The 17,330-nt window shown below is 40.4% G+C and overlaps 1 protein-coding gene across 1 annotated transcript in view; it reads left to right on the forward strand.

Annotated features, from left to right (window-relative positions):
• TPH2 (tryptophan hydroxylase 2) overlaps window positions 1-17,330 on the forward strand; it is a 102,450-nt gene that overhangs the window by 50,970 nt on the left and 34,150 nt on the right. Inside the window, exon 8 of the mRNA XM_023226566.1 lies at window positions 6,983-7,109. Within this exon, the coding sequence (XP_023082334.1) occupies window positions 6,983-7,109 (127 nt within the window). The remainder of the gene's footprint in view (window positions 1-6,982; window positions 7,110-17,330) is intronic.

The following is a 17,330-nucleotide window of genomic DNA, read 5'->3' on the forward strand; positions in this document are numbered from 1 at the left end:
TTGAACCCAGGAGGCGGAGCTTGCAGTGAGCCGAGATGGGGCTACTGCACTCCAACCTGGGTGATATGAGGGAAACTCCATCTCAATAAGAGAAAAAATAATGTAAGAGAGAAGAAATCTTACAATCTCCATTTTATAGATGAGAAAACACTATGTCTGTGCTGTCCAATATGGTAAGATGTGGTTACCTACATTTATTAATTAAAATTCAATAAAAGTACACATTTAGTTCTTCAGTAGCACTAGCAACATTTCAAGTGTTCAGTAGACACCTGTGTCAAGTGGCTATTATATTGGATGGTACAGCTACAGAACATTTTTATTGTTGCAGACAGTCAGTCCCATTGGACAGTGCTGCTCTAAGTAATTTGCCTACAAAAGAATATGAGAGATGAACTTAAGTCTGACACTAGGGTATATGCTTTTGACTGTTGTGTTATATTGCTTTCTTAATTACACTGAACTTGGAGAGGTGGAGAGAAAGTTAAATATCTCTTATTTCTTGAAGAAATAAGAAATACTTCAGAAATGGTGGGTTTATTAGGTCATGCTTGCATTGCTATAAAAAATACTCGAGACTAGGTAATTTATAAAGAAAAGGGGTTGAATTGGCGCATGGTTCTGCAGGCTGCACAGGAAGCATAGTGGCATCTGTTTCTGGGGAGACCTCAGGAAGCTTCCAGTCATGACGGAAGGCAGAAAGGGAACAGGCCCTTCACATGGCGAAAGCAGGAATGAGAGAGAAAGAGTTAGAGGGGGTGTGCCACACACTTTTAAATGACCAGATCTCGGGAGAACTCACTCACTATCCTGAGGGCAGCACCAAGAGGATGGTGCTAAATCATTAATGAGAAATCCACCCCCGTGATCCAGTCACCTCCCACCAGGCCCCACCTTCAACATTGGGGATTACATTTTAACATGAGATTTTGGTTGGGTACAAATATCTAAGCTATATCAGTAGGGAGCTAGTGACATACCAAACAGAATTTCCATTGCAGTCTTTCTGTGGTCCCTCTAAGAACTGGAAATTGTTTCTTTTGATGCATCAGGAAAGTTTGTACTTGCTATTTGATTGCCTTTTTCTGAAACCAGATGGTGACTTTTGCTAGGAGTTATTCTAAGATTATGCCTTGTTTACTTTTAAGCCTCAGTTCCTAATATAGCACCTGGTACAAATAGGCACACAATGAACTAAATTTGAAGAAAGACAACTATAATATCTGTCAGTCTTAAAAGAATTGTAGTAAAGAAGAGAAACATCAGTGCACGTCCATGTGATTCCTAAGGGAAAAAGCAAAGAAGATTTTCTCCAGGGCAACATCCAGGTGTCCGACTTAAAAAAAAAAAAAAAGGTGACTTTGTAGCTATACTATGATAGGAATATAAGAAGGAGTGATCATAAGAATTGCCCAAAATCTTATCTGGGTCAGATTTTACAGTATGCTCTTTTAAATCTAAACTAAAGAAACTCTGTATATGGCTCCAAAACAAGCCCTGAGGGAAAGTTGCCTCACTACCAAGTTAATTCCCCTTATCATCTTATGCAATGAAAGCAAACTAAGTCACCTGTCTGCAATGCATCCAGTGTGTTACCCCACATTACTTGCATTTACCCACCAAATGTTGTGTGAAAGCCGAAAAACGCACCCTATTTTGCTTCCCAGCTCATCCTCCTGCTTCCTTTTATTAATGCAAAGTTTCCACTTCTCCCACTCATCTGCCTTTCCTTCTCTTCATGATTTAGCTAAAGTGTTGGCTTCTGTGTCGTTTAGAGCAAACAAAACCTATAGAAATACATTTTAAAAGACAGATGTGCAGATTTGGGATGGGAAGCAAATGTTGGACGCTCGCTCAATGCCTCGTAAAGGCTTTAATTTACAGCGAAAATAAAAAGGAGTTGTTCAACACGTAGTGCAAGGAGTCAGCTTTGAAAACTGATAAGAGGAGAAAAATGCCAGACTCATTTTGGATTTGAACTTAACAACCAGAACCCTTGTTTCTTCATAGCAAAATGATGGCTACTTTCTTGGACTGAGTTAAGAATTTCCCAGAGACATTTCACCGAGGCTCCTTTGTGGACCTATTTCTGCAGGCTTTAGAATCCCCCTAGCAGGGCTTATCAGAGAAGATTCCAATTTAGAGCAGCAAAAGTTTAGTGTCTGATATCAGCTCTTGCTTTTTTTTTTTTTTTAAATAAAAAGGAGACATGATGTTTTACAGTGTTAACAGCTTTGAAAGGTCTTGCATTTCCAGTGAACAGAGCACGTTTGTGAAAAGGACTCTAAAAAGCATTATTCAGGCAAAAATGTATCAAAGGGATGGGAGTTAAAAAGAGAAAAGTTTGCTGATGTAGAGATTGGAGGCAGCATGTGCTGACAGGTGCAATTATGGCCAAATAATTGAATCTTTTTGGAGAGATCTGGTGAGATAAGGCAATAGTTGTGAACTCACATCAGAAACCTGTTCATAATTAGATACTCAGGGGTTTGGCTGTGGATGATACAACCAAAGTAGGGATCTCAAACTACTTTACATGCAGGACCCAGCGCAGTGGCATTTGCACTTTGTAAAATAGAGTTTAATAGCATAATTTCAGCCCAGCGGACCTTAATTGGTACAGAGGTTAGAGAGAAGGTTTTGCGGTCTGCAGTCTCCTTTAGAATCCCCATAGCCTGGAACCCCTTTCTGCCCCAAAGAGTGGAGGTCACTTCAGCTTCTAAGTCCTCTGGTCTCAGAGAATCTAAAAAATGTAAACTTTTCAAAGTTAATGAATCGCTTTTATTAGTAATGTTAAAAATCTTTCCTCTCTGGTTGAAGAGTTTCCAGGCACTTCAATTTCCTTTGTCTACATGTACCTTAGCCAAAGACAGTGGGATAGAGAACAATATGGTGTTTATTTCTGAGAATGTTTCACCAAAGACATAAAATGTAATAACCTTGTTCCTGGTCTTGAAATACAGGTGCTTAAAGCCTTGGCCCCATGAGATGCTGTGTCCACACTTTGTTCAGGAATCTGAAGGGAAGGTCTTTCTCAGGGTCTCTGCATGGAAATGGAGCTGAGAAGAGGGCACAAGCTAGCAAAATACAGCATGATCATTTCTACTTGTAATAGAGCAAAGGGTATCTCTGAGGTTCCATTAATAATTCTGCTAGACATCTCGCTTCAGGCTTTCATTCTTAATGAAACAATATAACTTACTCTGCTGTATTGTATGATTCTTTTCTTCCAAATTTATAACTTCTTTTATCCTCTTCTTTGTGTAGTTAGATTACTTTGTCATTGTGATGGTATTAAAGGTTCTTAAGTTGGCTAGTGAGTTATAGGTTTCTGATAATGACATCTTTTTTTTTTTTTGAGACAGAGTCTCGCTCTGTCTCCCAGGCTGGAGTGCAGTGGCCGGATCTCAGCTCACTGCAAGCTCCGCCTCCTGGGTTCACGCCATTCTCCTGCCTCAGCCTCCTGAGTAGCTGGGACTACAGGCGCCCACCACCTCGCCCGGCTAGTTTTTTGTATTTTTTTTTTTAGTAGAGACGGGGTTTCACTGTGTTAGCCAGGATGATCTCGATCTCCTGACCTCGTGATCCGCCCATCTTGGCCTCCCAAAGTGCTGGGATTACAGGCTTGAGCCACCGCGCCCGGCCTGATAATGACATCTTAACACTCAGGTGATAGCTCCTTTTTCTACCATGGAGAACTGACTCCTGAATGTCTTTGGATCTCTAGTATTTTCCTAACTGCTAACTTGTCACCTTACCTTCTACCAGTAAGCTTTCGGACTCCATTAGTATCTAAGTACACAGAAGACTGTCTTTTGGATTGGCCTTCCTCAAGTATTTAACAAGTTCAAAGGTAAATTCCATATTGCACCAAACATCTAACACCACTGTAGCTTTGACCTACCCTATTCTCTTTTTACGTTATGAAGCATTTAGCACAGTGCCTGGCTCGTAGTAAGCATTCACTATAATTGTTACTTTAGTTTCTGCTCACCTTGTTTACGCAATGAGAGAATACTCATCATCTTCAGTATTTTCTTGGAGTTGACATAGTGACTAATTTAAAATTATTGTTGCCACATCTTCTGCCTGGATCAGTGGGAGCTCTTTAGCATTTACATCATGAGCCACAATGGAGGTTTTCAGATTTTTCCAAGGTGGGTTACTTGATCTTAATTCCAATATTGACGCAGGCGGCATGACCTTTTAAAAAAATCGATCAGAACAATGAGTCCATAGGGTCCACTCCCGGCTTAGAAGTATTGGACTTCTAACTGAATCAAATGCACATGGAGAAGGAATTAGTTACCCATCTACCTCTCAGTCACCACCTTTCATTATTCTTCAGTATCATGATGTAATTTTAGTGGGATTAAACTTGAGCAGCTCTCAATTACATAATCACATTCAGTTGTAGTTTTAAGTACTGGTTGCTTGAAGCTTGCTAGGAGAGCTCCTAGAGTCATCAGTTATGACAGTGAATCTCAGCCCTGGCTGTGTCTTATTATCACCTGGTGAGAGTTTAAAAAAATGCTCAGGTTTATCTCAGGGAGCCTGATTGAATTAGTATAAGGCAGGGCCTAGTCATTCGGTAGTTTTAAAACGCTCCTCAAGTGATTTGGAAAGTTGAGAAACACTGAGTTGGAGGAAAAGAGACTTAGGAAATACTGACTACATTTCTTACTTGTGCTAGCTAGCTTGGTTAAACTCTCTTCCTACGGCCTAAGCTATGTACGCCCCAGCCCTTTTCTTGCTTACACCATATCTACAAATGGAAACAACAGAGAGCAGAAAGAGTGTAGGTTTGGAGTTCAAAAAATTTGATTTCGAACCTTGTCTCTGGGCTGGGTGCAGTGGCTCATGCCTATAATTCCAGCACTTTGGGAGGCCAAGGTGGGAGGATCGCTTGAGGTCAGAAGTCCAAGACCAGCCTGGGCAACGTTGTGAGGAACCCCCCACCTCCACCCCTGACATTTCTACAAAAAATTAACCAGATGTGGTGGCATGTACCTGTAGTCCCAACTACTTGAGGGGCTGAGGTGGGAGGATCGCTTGAGCCCATGAGGTCCAGGCTGCGATGAGCTGTGATTGCACTACTGCACTCTAGCCTGGGCAACAAAGGGAGACCCTGATTAAAAAAAAAAGGAATTGTCTCTGTCTTTGCTAAAAGTGTGGAAGCTTAGGAAAAGATTCTTAGATTTACTAAATTTTAGCTTCCTCATTTGTTAAATTGGAATAATAAAGCTTCTTCTCTTATTTGTATTTGTTATTCCTTTATAAAACATGTAAGGAAACATTCAGTTACCAATGTGACTTGAAAACATTTAGCACATTACCTAGTACATGGTAGGAGTTCAGTATATTCTCTCTCTCTTCTTTGTTTTTCATTTCTTCATATGTGAAATGAAGGGCTTGGATTACATTTAAATGCTCCTATACCCTGAAATCCAGTGCATCTGCTTCTTTGCCATAAGCAATGCGATTGAAGAATAACCACCTCATATTCCTTTTTTTTAAAAAAACAAATTCAGTTCAGTTCATGTACAAAAAAGGAAGTTATTGACACAGTTGACAAGGGATGAATTTGGAGTTTGTTTCAGTATCCTGTCCACTATTCTCAGTTGGCTGCCCTTTCAACCTGCTCTCTATGAAGTAACTGGCCAAGGTTGGGGATATGGTTTGGGTTGTGGGAATAAGATTTTTTGATTGAGTGATTGAGTGATGCTATCTATTTTATGCGGGCAACAATCTTGGCCCTTGACCATTATTCATTTGCTTCAACTGTGTGACCATCCAACATACTTTATAATTGTAATAATGGTAGCACCTGGTATTTGTATTCTAGCACCTATTTGAAGTGATAGATTTCAGAGGAGTACAAGTGAAATCAAAAATATCTTTTAATTACTACCTAGGTAATTGGTGTTTTTTTTCGGTCAGTAATTTAAAATGTTCCTGCATCTCAATCCATTCCCAGACAACCACAGGGGAATTCATTCCATTACAGCTTGGTATCATGGAACAGTTCATTATTCATGGCAATGACTCAGGAAGGCATCTGCCTTGTATTGTTGTGAAAGATACCTGTCTTTTGCCCACTTATCTGGCTCCAAATGAAAGCTCAGACAAATGAGAGGGGTTCCAGGCTTCTATTATTACCTAGTTCAGGCTAACCAAAGCAGAGAACTGGGAGATTCTTATAGTGTGTTATCACAAGAAAGTTGCTTATATTAGAGGTATGAATCATCTACTGGAAAAGCTACTTTGATGATGATGACAATAGAATCCTCTGCCGTTACCCATTGCCTGGCAAAGTGTTACAGAGTTGCAGTGCAACTCAAGGGTTAACGGCAAAAGTTTAAAAATCAAGACAAATTGGATTCCAATTTTGCCTTCCTCACTATCTATAGCAAGAAACAGCAATTTTTTTTTCTGTAAAGGGTCAGCTAGTTAATTATTTTGGCCCTATGATCTCAGTCACAACTACTCAACTCTGCAGTGTGGTCAAAAGCAGCCACAGGTAATACACAAGTGAATGGGCATGGCTATATTCAAGTAAAACTTTTTTTTACAAAAAGGCAATGGAACAGATTTGGACCATGGCTGTTGTTTTCCTATCCCTGATCTACGGGATCCTGTGCTAACAAGTTACTTCAATTCTCTAAGGTTATTTTGAGAATAAAAGATATAATGCATATAACAAAACACTTATCATGTACTTGGCATATAGTAAGAGCTTGAAAATGGTAGTTGCTTTTATGTTATTAAAATATTGTATATCATATGTTTTAAGTGCTGTTGATTATGAGATGCACTGGGATTTCAGACATATTAAAATGATTAAAAAGTCCAAGCATTGATAAACTATAGTAACTAATTAATTATAGTGACAAAGTCTTATTTAGGATTTTAAGTCTTGTTCTACCAGTGGTAATTTAAAGCTTCTTATACAACATATCTTTGTGATGTCTTTTTTTGTCAGAGACACATGCCATGAACTCTTGGGACATGTTCCACTACTTGCGGATCCTAAGTTTGCTCAGTTTTCACAAGAAATAGGTCTGGCATCTCTGGGAGCATCAGATGAAGATGTTCAGAAACTAGCCACGGTGAGTTCATTTTCAACTTAAAACCAGTTCTATTTATGTCCATTTGTAAGGTAAAGAAAGCTTCAGGGTTATTGACTATGAGTTATAGGTAAATTTTCTGGAGAAAGCATGGTGAACTTACCTTTTCCTGTGTTGTATTCTTTTGAAGCACAATGAGTTCTCAGCTTATTGACCACCAAAACATTTGTATTTTATCATTCTTGTTCAGGAGTCAGCTAGAGATAAAGGGCTAGATAGTAAACATATTAGGTTTGTGGGTCGTAAAGTCTCTGTCAGAATTACTCAGCTCAGCCACTGTGGTATGAAAGCAGCCACAGACAACAAAAAAGTAAATAAATGAGTGTGACTGTGTCCCAATAAAACTTTATTTATAAAAGCTGGTGGTGGGCCAGATTTATCCTGTGTGCTGTGGTTTGCTGACCCTCACAGAAATATTAGTAACAGTAAAAGGCATACATTTATGATAAAGTAGGGGTTGCACCTGAAACTATCTCTGATTATTCTAGATGGTTGTAGTCAGACATAATTTGAGTCAACAACCAGTAAGACACCCAGGCTCAACAATTATTCTAAGTACAAAGCCAGAAAAAGATTTAATGGATGTTATAGTATCTTTCTAAAACTGAAGTTCTTCTGAAAACAAGCAATATGAGAGGAAAGGTCTAATGTTGGCTGCTACTTTTAAGATGCTGAAGGACCAGATCTAGCATGCTCATATGCCTTACCCCAGCTCCATTTCTAAGGGCCTAGGAAGAGAAGAAACAGTTTTAGCTAACCCATTACCTACAGGGACCAGTCAGCTAGCCTAGTGAGCAAAACCACCAGGGGATGAAAAATGCGTTCTTAAATTGTATGTAGTCAGCACAGGTACACAACAGTGGCGTATTTGATATGCAGGAATATTCTTCATTTCTGCTCAGAAATAAGTTTTCTCCTAGATTTCTTAAAAACACACAGACCTTTCAGTACATCTTTTGTTTCCTACTTTTGATAAAGATATAGGAACTGGGAAATATTTCTCAACCAGAAGTTATATAGCAATGCAGAAGCCATCTAAATGGCAAGGACCTCTGGGGTCAGTATGGAGATGAGTAGTCTCTGGTGGTGGCTGTGGTGGACGAGGGACAGCGTGTCTCTTGTATAGTAGGTTCTCAGCTTCCACCGCTTGTTGCCAGAGGTGGGATGCAGGACTTTGTGTTGCTAGAAATCTCCTAAATTTTTTTAGAGACTGGCAATCTAGATTTCTAAATGAAATGTAATGATTTTTAAATGTTGGCTTATTAAAAAAAATCCCACTATTATGAGCTGAAGAAAATATATTTGTAGACTGAATCTAGATCTCGACTTCCAACATGTAACTTCTGGTATAAGGATTGTATCTCATGTATATTGGCTATCCATCATGATATAATAAATTATCTCAAAGCTTAGTGGCTTAAAACAACAAACATCTGTTATATCATAATTTCTATGGTTGGAAATTTGAAAGCAGCTTAGCTGAGTGGTTCTGACTCAGGGACTCTCAGGAGGTTGTAGTCAAGATGCTGGCTGGGACTGTAATTGTCTGAAGGTTTGGGAATTGGCTTCCAAAATGGTTCACTCATGTGGCTATTGGCAGGAGGCCTCAGTTCCTCACTGTGTGGGCCTCTCCTTAGGCTACTTATGACATGGCCACTGGCATCCTCCACAAGTGATGAGAGAGAGTGAGAGCAAGGAGAAAACTGTGATGTCTTTTGTGGCTTGATCAGATGCTGTTCACATTGGCCATATTCTGTTCATTAGAAGGGACTCGTTTCAGCCCACACTCAACTGGAGTGGAATTAGTTTTCACCATTTGGAAAAAGGATTGGCAAAGTATTTGTGGATATATTTTAAAACCACCATATCGTGAATTGTTTAGTTCTGAAACCTTGGTTCTGGTTTTAAATGCCTTGTTTTGGAACCTTTTCTGTGCCTTTCAGACTTGCGTTGACATTTTCTGGTTTCATTCTTTGACTCCCTTCCACCTATACCCTTGATCACGGAGCAAGATATATTGCTCACTTGTCTGACTTTGAATAGCCATTAACTGATACTCGATGGCCAGGCTGTGTGGAGCTGACTTGTGTGCGTGTGTGTGTGTGTGTGCCTGTGTGCATGTGAACATGTGCATCCAAATAGAGGAGAAGAAGGCAGGAGTTTATGGATGTAAATGGAGGTGGATCCTCGTGAGTGCTGTTAATCCTTTTTTTTGTTTTATTTTTATTATTATTATCTTTTTTGAGACAGAGTCTCCCTCTTTTGCTCAGGCTGGAGTGCAGTGGTGTAATCTCGACTCACTGCAAGCTCCACCCCCCAGGTTCATGCCATTCTCCTGCCTTAGCCTCCTAAGTAGCTGGGACTACAGGTGCCCGCTACCATGCCTGACTAATTTTATTTTGTATTTTTAGTAGAGATAGGGTTTCACCATGTTAGCCAGGATGGTCTCGATCTCCTGACCTCGTGATCGACCTGCCTCGGCCTCCCAAAGTGCTGGGATTACAGGCATGAGCCACCGTGCCCAGGCTGTTAAACTTTTTTTTTTTTTAAAAGCAGTGACATGAATACTGTTTTATTGTCCTTTATTTTTACAGTCCATCAAATTATGATTAATTAATTCCATCATTCAAATTACATTTATAAGGAATATGACATTGTCCTCCCCACTGTTTGGAAAATTATAGCTTATATTGACAAAATAGATTTTTTAAGAGGAAGTTTGTACTGAACCTTTAAAGATGAGAAAAGATAGTCAAGTGGAGAAGAGTGAAAGAGGGAATAGAGGAATAGTTTCAGTCAGAATAATCTCTCTGGTTTGGCAGGGCTGTGTTCCTTTATGGGGGCTCTGGGGAATGATCCGTTTTGTTGCTTTTTCCACCTTCTTGAGGCAGTCTTCCTTCTTTGGCTCATGGCTTTCTTCATTCCTCTTTAAAGCCAGCAACGCTGCATCTCTTTGATCTTGTTTCTGTCGTCTCTCTCTCTCACTGACCAACACTGAGACAGGTCCTGTGCTTCTAAGGGCTTCTATGATTAGATTGGGCCTACCCGGATAATTTATGATAATCTTCCCATCTCTCTATGTGTGGCCATCATCAACATCTGCAAAGGTAAGAAATTCATAGGTTCTGACGATTAGGGCATCAAAATCTTTATACGATCATTATTCTTTGTTTCTACTTTTAAACTTTCTGGAAAAAACGAATACTCATACCTTGAAATCTATTTTAGTAGGCCAGCAAATTTGTAGGATGAGTAAGTTTTCTTTAGGAGCTTACATTCCTTAGGATAATTCCAATACTCTTGGCCTTGAGTTGCTTGAGCTCCAACAGCTAAAACCACTTCCATCTGGTAGAGAACATTAGGCCATTAATCATGTTTCATCATCTCTCTTTCTCTTCCTCTCTCTTTTATTGTCCTTTCCCTGAAATGTACCTGCTTTTTTGCAAAAGCCAATTTAAGCTTCCAGGTATTCTTTAAATGGCTAAAGGATCCTAGGTACCATGAGGTAGGGACAGGGAAAAAAAAAGAGCTGGTAGTTTCTTCAAGAAACTCACAGTCTAGTACTCCAAAATACAAAAAGCCCAGAGTCAGTATTCTTTATTTATATACATGAGTAGTTATGTAGAAGAAATGGATTTAGCTGAATATTCACCGTGTGTGAGTGAGTTCTGAGTTCAGTGTTGGAGGCTGGGCTTCAGGACAGGGGGCAGGAGCCAGAAGAGATGGTCTTCTCTGTATAGGTCATGGGTAGGAAGGATCAAGTGTCCACCAAGGAGGCCAACCTACCTGCAGTCTTATGATGATTTTGAAAGCTTAAAAAAAAGTGTAAACTTGCAAAGGACTTAACATAAACACTTTAAATGCAGTGAAGAATTTGGGATGGAGTAGGGTTGGGTGTTTGCCTCACCATGGTTTTGCCTGATTCACTCATTTCTCCTTTCTTGATATTGCTTGAGCTCCCACCCCAACTCACTCTGACTTTCTCTCTCTCATGAACCTTTCAGTTCCAAATTTTCCCAATTCTATAGACTGCCCATTTACTTCAAATAGTGTTTTGGAGGCCAAAGAGAAATTTGGAAGGCTTTTTCTGTATTATGTGGAGAGTATGGAGGAGGCTAAGGGAGATTGTTCCTGAGATGATACTAAAACTGCTATTGACTTCAAGAGTCGCATACCATCCATCAGTTGAAAACAAAGTGAATAGAAAATTGCCAGAAGATAGTCTTGGGGACACACACACACACACACACATTCCAACCGGGCAATTTCTTTTTTTTTTTTTTTAATTATACTTTAAGTTCTAGGGTATGTGTGCATAACGTGCAGGTTTGTTACATATGTATACTTGTGCCATGTTGGTGTGCTGCACCCATCAACTCGTCAGCACCCATCAATTCATCATTTATATCATGTATAACTCCCCAATGCAATCCCTCCCCCCTCCCCCCTCCCCCCTCCCCATGATAGGCCCCGGTGTGTGGTGTTCCCCTTCCTGAGTCCAAGTGATCTCATTGTTCAGTTCCCACATATGAGTGAGAACATGCGGTGTTTGGTTTTCTGTTCTTGTGATAGTTTGCTAAGAGTGATGGTTTCCAGCTGCATCCATGTCCCTACAAAGGACGCAAACTCATCCTTTTTTATGGCTGCATAGTATTCCATGGTGTATATGTGAAACATTTTCTTAATCCAGTCTGTCACTGATGGACATTTGGGTTGATTCCAAGTCTTTGCTATTGTGAATAGTGCCGCAATAATCATACGTGTGCATGTGTCTTTATAGCAGCATGATTTATAATCCTTTGGGTATATACCCAGTAGTGGGATGGCTGGGTCATATGGTACATCTAGTTCTAGATCCTTCAGGAATTGCCATACTGTTTTCCATAATGGTTGAACTAGTTTACAATCCCACCAACAGTGTAAAAGTGTTCCTATTTCTCCACATCCTCTCCAACACCTGTTGTTTCCTGACTTTAATGATTGCCATTCTAATTGGTGTGAGATGGTATCTCATTGTGGTTTTGATTTGCATTTCTCTGATGGCAAGTGATGATGAGCATTTTTTCATGTGTCTGTTGGCTGTATGAATGTCTTCTTTTGAGAAATGTCTGTTCATATCCTTCACCCACTTTTTGATGGGGTTGTTTGTTTTTTTCTTGTAAATTTGTTTGAGTTCTTTGTAGATTCTGGATATTAGCCCTTTGTCAGATGAGTAGATTGCAAAAATGTTCTCCCATTCTGTAGGTTGCCTGTTCACTCTGATGGTAGTTTCTTTTGCTGTGCAGAAGCTCTTTAGTTTAATTAGATCCCATTTGTCAATTTTGGCTTTTGCTGCCGTTGCTTTTGGTGTTTTAGACATGAAGTCCTTGCCCATGCCTATGTCCTGAATGGTACTACCTAGGTTTTCTTCTAGGGTTTTTATGGTATTAGGTCTAACATTTAAGTCTCTAATCCATCTTGAATTAATCTTCCTGTAAGGAGTAAGGAAAGGATCCAGTTTCAGCTTTCTACTTATGGCTAGCCAATTTTCCCAGCACATTTATTAAATAGGGAATCCTTTCCCCATTTCTTGTTTCTCTCAGGTTTGTCAAAGATCAGATGGCTGTAGATGTGTGGTATTATTTCTGAGGACTCTGTTCTGTTCCATTGGTCTATATCTCTGTTTTGGTACTAGTACCATGCTGTTTTGGTTACTGTAGCCTTGTAGTATAGTTTGAAGTCAGGTAGCGTGACGCCTCCAGCTTTGTCCTTTTGACTTAGGATTGTCTTGGCAATGCGGGCTCTTTTTTGGTTCCATATGAACTTTAAAGCAGTTTTTTCCAAATCTGTGAAGAAAGTCATTGGTAGCTTGATGGGGATGTCATTGAATCTATAAATTACCTTGGGCAGTATGGCCATTTTCACAATATTGATTCTTCCTATCCATGAGCATGGTATGTTCTTCCATTTGTTTGTGTCCTCTTTGATTTCACTGAGCAGTGGTTTGTAGTTCTCCTTGAAGAGGTCCTTTACATCCCTTGTAAGTTGGATTCCTAGGTATTTTGTTCTCTTTGAAGCAATTGTGAATGGAAGTTCATTCCTGATTTGGCTCTCTGCTTGTCTGTTACTGGTGTATAAGAATGCTTGTGATTTTTGCACATTAATTTTGTATCCTGAGACTTTACTGAAGTTGCTTATCAGCTTAAGGAGATTTTGGGCTGAGACGATGGGGTTTTCTCAATATACAATCATGTCATCTGCAAACAGGGACAATTTGACTTCTTCTTTTCCTAACTGAATACCCTTGATTTCTTTCTCTTGCCTGATTGCCCTAGCCAGAACTTCCAACACAATGTTGAATAGGAGTGGTGAGAGAGGGCATCCCTGTCTTGTGCCAGTTTTCAAAGGGAATTTTTCCAGTTTTTGCCCATTCAGTATGATATTAGCTGTGGGTTTGTCATAAATAGCTCTTAGTATTTTGAGGTACGTTCCATCAATACCGAATTTGTTGAGCGTTTTTAGCATGAAGGGCTGTTGAATTTTGCCAAAAGGCTTTTCTGCATCTATTGAGATAATCATGTGGTTCTTGTCTTTGGTTCTGTTTATATGCTGGATTACATTTATTGATTTGCGAATGTTGAACCAGCCTTGCATCCCAGGGATGAAGCCCACTTGATCATGGTGGATAAGCTTTTTGATGTGCTGCTGAATCCGGTGTGCCAGTATTTTATTGAGGATTTTTGCATCGACGTTCATCAGGGATATTGGTCGAAAATTCTCTTTTTTTATTGTGTCTCTGCCAGGCTTTGGTATCAGGATGATGTTGGCCTCATAAAATGAGTTAGGGAGGATTCCCTCTTTTTCTATTGATTGGAATAGTTTCAGAAGGAATGGTACCAGCTCCCCCTTGTACCTCTGGTAGAATACAGCTGTGAATCCATCTGGTCCTGGACTTTTTTTGGTTGGTAGGCTATTAATTATTGCCTCGATTTGCCTGCTATTGGTCTATTCAGGGATTCACCTTCTTCCTGGTTTAGTCTTGGAAGAGTGTAAGTGTCCAGGAAGTTATCCATTTCTTCTAGATTTTCCAGTTGATTTGCGTAGAGGTGTTTATAGTATTCTCTGATGGTAGTTTGTATTTCTGTGGGGTCGGTGGTGATATTCCCTTTATCATTTTTTATTGCATCTATTTGATTCCTCTCTCTTTTCTTCTTTATTAGTCTTGCTAGCGGTCTGTCAATTTTGTTGATCTTTTCAAAAAACCAACTCCTGGATTCATTGATTTTTTGGAGGGTTTTTTGTGTTTCTATCTCCTTCAGTTCTGCTCTGATCTTAGTTATTTCTTGCCTTCTGCTAGCTTTTGAATGTGTTTGCTCTTGCTTCTCCAGTTCTTTTAATTGTGATGTTAGAGTGTCAATTTTAGATCTTTCCAGCTTTCTCTTGTGGGCATTTAGTCCTATAAATTTCCCTCTACACACTGCTTTAAATGTGTCCCAGAGATTCTGGTATGTTGTATCTTTGTTCTCATTGCTTTCAAAGAACATCTTTATTTCTGCCTTCATTTCGTTATGTACCCAGTAGTCATTCAGGAGCAGGTTGTTCAGTTTCCATGTAGTTGAGCGGTTTTGATTGAGTTTCTTAGTCCTGAGTTCTAGTTTGATTGCTCTGTGGCCTGAGAGACAGTTTGTTATAATTTCTGTTCTTGTACATTTGCTGAGGAGTGCTTTACTTCCAATTATGTGGTCAATTTTGGAATAAGTGTGATGTGGTGCTGAGAAGAATGTATATTCTGTTGATTTGGGGTGGAGAGTTCTATAGATGTCTATTAGGTCCGCTTGGTGCAGAGATGAGTTCAATTCCTGGATATCCTTGTTAACTTTCTGTCTCGTTGATCTGTCTAATGTTGACAGTGGAGTGTTGAAGTCTCCCATGATTATTGTATGGGAGTCTAAGTCTCTTTGTAAGTCTCTAAGGACTTGCTTTATGAATCTGGGTGCTCCTGTATTGGGTGCATATATATTTAGGATAGTTAGCTCTTCCTGTTGAATTGATCCCTTTACCATTATGTTATGTCCTTCTTTGTCTCTTTTGATCTTTGATGGTTTAAAGTCTGTTTTATCAGAGACTAGTATTGCAACCCCTGCTTTTTTTTGTTCTCCATTTGCTTGGCAGATCTTCCTCCATCCCTTTATTTTGAGCCTATGTATGTCTCTGCATGTGAGATGGGTCTCCTGAAGACAGCAGACTGATGGGTCTTGACTCTTTATCCAGTTTGCCAGTCTGTGTCTTTTAATTGGAGCATTTAGTCCATTTATATTTAAGGTTAATATTGTTATGTGTGAACTTGATCCTGCCATTATGATATTAACTGGTTATTTTGCTCGTTAGTTGATGCAGTTTCTTCCTAGCCTCGATGCTCTTTACATTTTGGCATGTTTTTGCAGTGGCTGGTACCGGTTGTTCCTTTCCATGTTTAGGACTTCCTTAAGGGTCTCTTGTAAGGCAGGCCTGGTGGTGACAGAATCTCTAAGCATTTGCTTATCTGTAAAGGATTTTATTTCTCCTTCACGTATGAAACTTAATTTGGCTGGATATGAAATTCTGGGTTTAAAATTCTTTTCTTTAAGAATGTTGAATATTGGCCCCCACTCTCTTCTGGCTTGTAGAGTTTCTGCCAAGAGATCTGCTGTTAGTCTGATGGGCTTCCCTTTGTGGGTAACCCGACCTTTCTCTCTGGCTGCCCTTAAGATTCTTTCCTTCATTTCAACTTTGGTGAATCTGGCAATTATGTGTCTTGGAGTTGCTCTTCTCGAGGAGTGTCTTTGTGGCGTTCTCTATATTTCCTGAATTTGAATGTTGGCCTGCCCTACTAGGTTGGGGAAGTTCTCCTGGATGATATCCTGAAGAGTGTTTTCCAACTTGGTTCCATTTTCCCCCTCACTTTCAGGCACCCCAATCAGACGTAGATTTGGTCTTTTTACATAATCCCATACTTCTTGCAGGCTTTGTTCATTTCTTTTTCTTCTTTTTTCTTTTGGTTTCTCTTCTCGCTTCATTTCATTCATTTGATCCTCAATCGCTGATACTCTTTCTTCCAGTTGATCGAGTCGGTTACTGAAGCTTGTGCATTTGTCACATATTTCTCGTGTCATGGTTTTCATCTCTGTCATTTCATTTATGACCTTCTCTGCATTAATTAGTCTAGCTGTCAATTCTTCCACTCTTTTTTCAAGATTTTTAGTTTCTTTGCGCTGGGTACGTAATTCCTCCTTTAGCTCTGAGAAGTTTGATGGACTGAAGCCTTCTTCTCTCATCTCGTCAAAGTCGTTCTCTGACCAGCTTTGATCCATTGCTGGCGATGGGCTGCGCTCCTTTTCAGGGGGAGATGCGCTCTTATTTTTTGAATTTCCAGCTTTTCTGCCCTGCTTTTTCCCCATCTTTGTGGTTTTATCTGCCTCTGGTCTTTGATGATGGTGACGTACTGATGGGGTTTTGGTATAGGTGTCCTTCCTGTTTGATAGTTTTCCTTCTAACAGTCAGGACCCTCAGCTGTAGGTCTGTTGGAGATTGCTTGAGGTCCACTCCAGACCCTGTTTGCCTAGGTATCAGCAGCAGAGGTTGCAGAAGATAGAATATTGCTGAACAGCGAGTGTACCTGTCTGATTCTTACTTTGGAAGCTTCCTCTCAGGGGTGCACTCCACCCTGTGAGGTGTGCGGTATCAGACTGCCCCTAGTGGTGGTGTCTCCCAGTTAGGCTACTCAGGGGTCAGGGACCCACTTGAGCAGGCAGACTGTCCCTTCTCAGATCTCAACCTCCGTGTTGGGAGATCCACTGCTCTCTTCAAAGCTGTCAGACAGAGTCGTTTGCGTCTGCAGAGGTTTCTGCTGCTTTTGTTGTTGTTGTTGTTAACTGTGCCCTGTCCCCAGAGATGGAGTCTACAGAGACAGGCAGGTTTCCTTGAGCTGCTGTGAGCTCCACCCAGTTCGAGCTTCCCAGCGGCTTTGTTTACCTACTTAAGCCTCAGCAATGGCGGGCGCCCCTCCCCCAGCCTCGCTGCTACCTTGCGGTTAGATCGCAGACTGCTGTGTTAGCAATGAGGGAGGCTCCGTGGGCGTGGGACCCTCCCGGCCAGGTGTGGGATATATTCTCCTGGTGTGCCCGTTTGCTTAAAGCGCAGTATTTGGGTGGGAGTTACCCGATTTTCCAGGTGTTGTGTGTCTCA

Source organism: Piliocolobus tephrosceles, chromosome 10 (assembly GCF_002776525.5).
Source record: "Piliocolobus tephrosceles isolate RC106 chromosome 10, ASM277652v3, whole genome shotgun sequence".
In the NCBI taxonomy this organism is placed as follows: domain Eukaryota; kingdom Metazoa; phylum Chordata; class Mammalia; order Primates; family Cercopithecidae; genus Piliocolobus; species Piliocolobus tephrosceles.